General features: G+C 39.9%; 1 protein-coding gene across 2 annotated transcripts in view; it reads left to right on the forward strand.

Moving 5' to 3' along the window:
* Positions 1-6,760, forward strand: part of Ngly1 (N-glycanase 1) — a 47,567-nt gene that overhangs the window by 18,119 nt on the left and 22,688 nt on the right. For both annotated transcript variants that reach the window (XM_005348554.2, XM_005348555.3), the window contains exons 4-5: positions 1,599-1,764; positions 5,541-5,763. In XM_005348554.2, coding sequence (XP_005348611.1) covers positions 1,599-1,764; positions 5,541-5,763 — 389 coding nt within the window. The remainder of the gene's footprint in view (positions 1-1,598; positions 1,765-5,540; positions 5,764-6,760) is intronic.

The raw sequence follows: 6,760 nt of genomic DNA on the forward strand, positions 1-6,760 counted from the left end.
GGAGCCTGTCCTGAAACTAGCTCTTGTAGACCAGGCTGGTCTTGAACTCACAGAGATCCGCCTGCCTCTGCCTCCCAAGTGCTGGGATTAAAGGCGTGTGCCATCACCTCCAGGCTCTTAGTGAGTCTTCTAATTGATACATTTATGTATTGTTTGATTATACCAGTAAAACCTTTTCTCAGTGTTTAAATTTTTATTCCAAAAATCTGTACTAGAGCCTTTTGAATACAGATGGCTCCCACCTTACAGTGTTCAGATTGAGTTTTCTTCTTTCTAGTGGTACGAGAGATGTGCAGTACAAGTCTGGTGGAAACCACCCCAGATTGTAAGTGAGCTCGGTGTTTTCCTGTGCTGGAGATTCATAGCAGACACTCCCTAGTGACAATGGACAAGGGCAGTGAGCTGCAACTTGACCAGCCTCGGCATCCTGAGGCCCACAGAGTACTGTGTTACCAAGCTATGGTCCCGGAGGGGGTCTAAATGCTTTTTCACTCAAGATATTGCTAGCCTGTGATAGATTTTCCAGGCTCTCACTCCATTGGAGGAATGTCTATATGATATGTGCTCTAGTCTTGGGAGACATACTTCTTTTCAGACTCTGATGTGTTTTCTATTGTTACTGTAGGATTTGCTTTCTGATATTAATTCTTTTTGTTTTTGTTTTACTTTTTTGAGACAGGGTCTCTCTGCAGTTTTGGGGTCTGTCCTGGAACTCACTCTGTAGACCAGGCTGGCCTCGAACTCACAGAGATCCTACTGTCTCTGCCTCCTGAGTGCTGAGATTAAGGGTGTGTGCCACCACTGCCTGGCCTGATACTAATTCTAACACACTTTTCCCCCTTGTGGTTCATGCCAGTTTTATAGACCCCGCCACGCCTGGCAGAGCCTAGGAGCCTGCCAGCTGCCTTTGTTTCCAGCATCTGTAATGAGGACAAGACATGCTACCTTTGGGATATACGTAGGCACCTGGTGTGGACTTGATGACTAACCTTTCTGTTGGGACTCTAAGCATGCAGTGTCACTGCCAAGAGGCAGGCTTCCTTGGTGATGAGATGACAAGGAGGGAGAAATACTGTTCTTCCTGCAGACCCTGCCCACCCACATCCTTTCCTGCTGTGTAGTGCTTTGGCTCCTCACACAGTACAGTTGTTTTGGAAATTTTTTCACATTTCTGTCAACATTTAGGCAGGTGGGCATACTGTTCGGTGTTTTTCTTGTAGCCTGTACATATGCCTTTCCTCTTTGGGTATGTGTTGACATTCTTGATCTCACAAAATCAAGAATGTAATGCTGTATGTTACATGGGTTTCTAGCTGAAAGGATTCTCAGATGTGTTGCTCAGAGCCCTGTCTTGAATCATATGTTCATCAAAACGTATGTTTTACAAATTCAACAGCGAATTCGTAGGACTCTGTGTAGACAGTGGAAAATAGACAGATACAAATGTAGCTGTCTCTTAATACTAATATTATAAAGGCATCCATCTAATTGGCTTTTTTTTTCGTTGACTCCATATGGTATCATTGAACCACAGTGGCTTTTTTCTATTACTTTTATAGCATTGTAGAAAAGCTAATTTTAGTATTTTTTCTTCTTAGGTTGTTGGTGATTCAACCATCTTAAAAGTTCTGCAGTCCAACATTCAGCATGTGCAGATCTATGAAAATCCTGTCCTCCAGGAGAAAGCATTGACGTGTATCCCAGTCAATGAACTAAAGAGAAAATCTCAAGAAAAGTTATTCAAAGCTCGAAAGCTAGATAAAGGTAGTGGCTTCCATAATGATTTATTGCTAATTGTGCATTATTATTGAATAATAGTACCTTTAGCTATATGTGTACACTAGGAATAGACAATGATACATATATAGATTTTTAAGAAGTATAACAATAATGGACATATCTTTGCTTTTTTTTTAAAAAAAATATATTGTGGTTACAGTAATGTAGAAAATATCCCATCCTACCTTTTTGAGCATGCGGCTCTTGCTCTTTAGTATGTTAACCTTTACCACTACCCTTCTTTTTGTCATATAAAATGGAAAGTCTACCCATTAAATGGTTATACTCTGCCCTTCCCTACCCCCAGCTGCCAGCAATCACTGTTCTGCTCTATGGTTCTGACTGCTCTGTTGCGTGTAAGTTATGGATGGCTTACTTGGTTTAGTGTGATTTCCCTAGGACTCGTTCGTGTTGAACATACTGCATAATCGTCTTCTGTTGTGAGATAGATGATGAGCCATGTGTGAACATCTGTGTCTTGCCTGTGTAGTCATCTGTTAGTAAACACTTGCGTTGTTTCATGTTTAACTCTTGTGCCGCTGTGAACATGTGTGAACAGATATCTCTTTGAGACCTGGTTTTAATTATTTGGTGTTTTAACCCAAAAGTGCTAATATTCTAATTCTAATTGTTTTGAGGATTTGCCAAACTTTTCCTTAGTGGCTGTACCATTTTGCCTTTCCATCAGTAGTGTACGGGATTTCAGTTTGTCTTCGCTAGCAACTACTCAACTAAATATTTATATTTATATGTAATTATATAGAGGTAAAGTAGAAGCTCATTTTAGTTTTAGTGTGCCTTTCCAATTTTTTAATGGGTATTTGTACATCTACCTCAAACAAATGTTATTTAGCATTTCTCTGAAAAATATTTTTAACTTAAATATGCATTTTCATTTTAATATTGGTATGTAAATGTTTTTGGGTAAGGTAGAGCTTTATGAATTATATAGCAACTATTAAATAATACTTTTATGTTTTGTATTGTTTTTTTACTATGCTACAGATTGAACCCAGTGTCTTGCATATGTTAGACAAGTGGTTCACCCTGGAACTACCCCATTGATTTAATTTTTAAAATATTGTCTCAGTATATAGCTCAGACTGACACTGACTTTATGTTCTTACTGCCTTTGCTTCCCAAGTGCTGGGATTATTGGCATGCTCCACTATGTCTGGCTTTAGTGAGTCTAGCAGAATTGATCCCTAAAGGTAGACACAGGTTCATTTTTGTTATTATATATTATTTATTGGTACAGAATAATTTTATAACAGTTGTCTTTGTATAAGCTCAGGTTGCTGCTTACACTGAGCAACCTCTCTACCTCAATTTCTTCATTTGGAAATAAGAATACTTGAAAGTGCCGGGCGGTGGTGGCGCACGCCTTTAATCCCAGCACTCGGGAGGCAGAGGCAGGCGGATCTCTGTGAGTTCGAGACCAGCCTGGTCTACAAGAGCTAGTTCCAGGACAGGAACCAAAAGCTACGGAGAAACCCTGTCTCGAAAAATCAAAAAAAAAAAAAAAAAAAAGAATACTTGAAAGAATAAAGGACTGAATACATTTAAACAGCCCAGAAAATGGTTTTGACCTTTATAATAATCATTTGTCAGCATTAATGGTGTCAGGATTTTAGTTGTTAATTATTTTGCAACTATAGGGTTTTTGATTTTTTTATGTAATTGATTTTTATCCAATTATCTTATTGCGCAATACTATGTTTTTTAGGGCACTTTATAGTTTGGGGGAAAGTGGTTACCCTGCTTTTAATAAACAATTTTAGTGCTCTATCTTAAATGCCACCCATCTGCATACACTGCAGGCATCTTCTGACATGGTCTCATTTCTTCTGTCCAGAGTGAGAGTGTCATCATTCATTTCACTCCTCTATGTAATGTGATTACTCAACATGTTGCTGCTATTTTTTTTTTAGAAAAAGAATAGGAAAAATAATTTCTTCAATCTGAGTCTGCCCTTTCCTTGATGCTCTTCATTTCTTGTCAGAAAACTAAGTTTCTGACCTGCATCACTTTCTGTTTTCCTATTCTGAAAGATGAGACACCTATTGAAGAGTTTTGAGTAACGTGATGTACATGCCCATCTCCATAGTATCCCCCAGGACTGAGGGTAGAACCCAGGGCCTCCAGCAAGCTAGACAGATTGACTACACTGCATCTTAGCTCAGGCTTTTTCCCAGGGAGAACACTATTACAGGTAGAGACAAGGCTCAGGAAGATGCTGACAGTTCTTGTACTTCTCAGTTTATTTTGACTGACTGTTCTACTGGAGAACTTCCACATTGTTCAGGAAAAGTTAGGATTTTCTCCTAGTCAGTCCTTGCCCCTCCATATGGTATGGCTCTTCAAAATTTGTTCTTCCAAATAGTTCTGTGGAAAAATAGTTTAAATTTGTGTGTGGCTTATAAATTTATCTCACATATATTCAGTTTTCATTTATATATCACTGGCATCTTGTTAGGTCTCTGCAAAATGCTGTAACACACATTTATTTCATCTCCACAGTTCCCTGTGGGTGGGCACAGGGATTGCTGTCTGCTTTTTTTTGTGCTGAATACAGCTCACTGAAGTACTCATAAAACATGCCTCCTGGTCCTTGGACAAACTCACCCTTGCCGGTATCCACTCTGACCTTCACACAAGTGCACTGTGGCACACTGCTCACACACTTCAGTAAATATAATTTGTTTTGTTTTTTGAGGCAGGGTTTGCCTGTATAGTCCAGCTTTCCTGGAGCTCACTGTGTTGACCAAGCTGGCCTTGAACTCAGATATCTGTCTGCCTCTGCCTCCCAAGTCCTAGGTTTAAAAGTGTGTGCCACCACTGCCCAGCTGAATAAATGTAATTTTTAAAAACAGGTATGATAGGAGGTAGTACTTTATTGATAAATTGGGCAGGATATTTAGTGTCATGCTCACTTGCTAGGCTCTTTTGTATGTTGTAGATATGGTTGTGTTTATGTCTTCTGGGATGTGTGTCCATGGGTAAATTCTGTTGCACAGTGAAACACTGATTAAAAACAATAAAAGTAGTTGCTGGAGAGACTCTCTGCTTTTTCAGAGAACCTGAACTTGATTACTGGTACCCACAGGGAAGCTCACAACCTTCTGTAAGTCCAGTCCCCTAGGATCTGATGCCTTTTCCAAGAGCACCAGGCATGCCTGGATATGCAGACATATATGTAGGTAAAACACCCATACACATAAATAATTTATTAAAAAGTTGGTACCATGATGTTTAAAGTATCTGGTATTTTGAATTCTACTTTGTTTTTACTGTTAAATGTTTACCTATGTATATTTCTAACTAATTTAATACAGCCAGTATTAATATTTTGTTTGATGATGCTAGTGATAAAAACCTGGACCTCCTCATATCAGTCAGATGCTCCATCACAAAGCTTATCTCCAGCCTAATGTAGCCATTTTTTAAATGTTTTTCATTCTATTCCCTTGTGTTTTATGGGTCTGTTCCAAATTGACCCTAGTTCCTTGAGACACCATAATGTTCTGCTCACCTGCATAGGTAGCACAGAGACAGCAGTGGTCACATCCTCTGCTGTTCCTGTCAAATCACACAGGTTACTGTGTGTTAAACCTGTTCACAGCAGCTGACATTGTTCCTTGTGAAAGCTTTTATCATCTTACTCTATCATTTATTTCTGATCCCAATTCAAGCATAAATCTATAGTAGTTTTAACATTCTGTCAGCGTTAAACATTAACTGATTCTCTCCTAACTTCCAAGGTACTAATGTAAGTGATGAGGACTTCCTTCTACTGGAGCTCCTACACTGGTTTAAAGAGGAGTTTTTCCGCTGGGTGAATAACATTGTGTGCAGCAAATGCGGTGGAGAGACTAGATCTAGAGATGAAGCATTGCTGCCCAATGATGATGAGCTGAAGTGGGGTGCAAACAACGTGGAGGATCATTACTGTGATACATGCCAGTTGAGCAACCGGTTCCCAAGGTGGGTACCTGTGAAGTGATGTTAGAGGGTTGGCAGGAATTTATTATTAAATTAGCTTTTGATCTCCATTTTAACTGGACTTGATATTTCTTTTGGACAGAGGTCTACAGACTAGACTTGAAAGGAAAAGTATGGGCTCAGGGCACCCAAGGCCAAGTTTTCAGCACAAAGGAGATGTATTTGCCCCAGAGGGACAGGGGGCAGGGAATAAGAGTCAAACTCAGGAGATTGAGGACAAGGGGGAAAGGGAAGGGAAAAGGGGGAAGGGACAGAGAGGGTGGGGAACAACAAAGGACTGCCTCTGGATGGAGAGGAGACAGATGTGGCACATAGGAAAACAGCAGTTTATAAAGGTACAAGGGGAAACCCCATGTTAGGATGAGGTGTTTAATTTTAATTGGCATGTCAATTAGGTGAGCCAAAGCGGGCTTTTTTGATTGCTAGACTGCAGTAGTCTGCCTTAGGAGGAGCAGTGACTAGAAAAGGGAATCTTGGTGACTAATGTAATCTAATGGTTTTTAGCAAGGCGGAGGAATTGGAAGTAGGGCAAAGCCTGCCAGAGCCACATGTTTGAGTGGGCTAGTGTCCCTTGAAGTCAGGCAGACTAGACTCAACCATATCTACATTGTCTAGTTCTGTTAGAACACAGTCAAACTGACTTACTTTAAGAACGTGACAGTTCTTAAGCCACAACAGAGTTGTTGAGAACTGATGACCATAAGACCCGCCAGAATATTTCGTCTCCTTTCCTTTGTCTTCTCTGTCTGTCATGTATGTGTGACTGTTTCTTGTGTAGTCCAGGTTGAACTGAAACTTCTGGTTTTCCTGCCTCTACCTGTTGAGTTGTGGAATTGCAGACATGTATCACTATACCTGGTTTATCCATGCTTTGTGTATGCTAGTCAGATACTTTGCCAGCTGAGCTGATCTCCAGCCCTTACTATCTCCTTTTAAATTTCTTTCTTTTTTTTTTTTTTTTTTTTTTTTTTTTTTTTTT

Source organism: Microtus ochrogaster, chromosome 6 (genome assembly GCF_000317375.1).
Source record: "Microtus ochrogaster isolate Prairie Vole_2 chromosome 6, MicOch1.0, whole genome shotgun sequence".
Lineage (NCBI taxonomy): Eukaryota > Metazoa > Chordata > Mammalia > Rodentia > Cricetidae > Microtus > Microtus ochrogaster.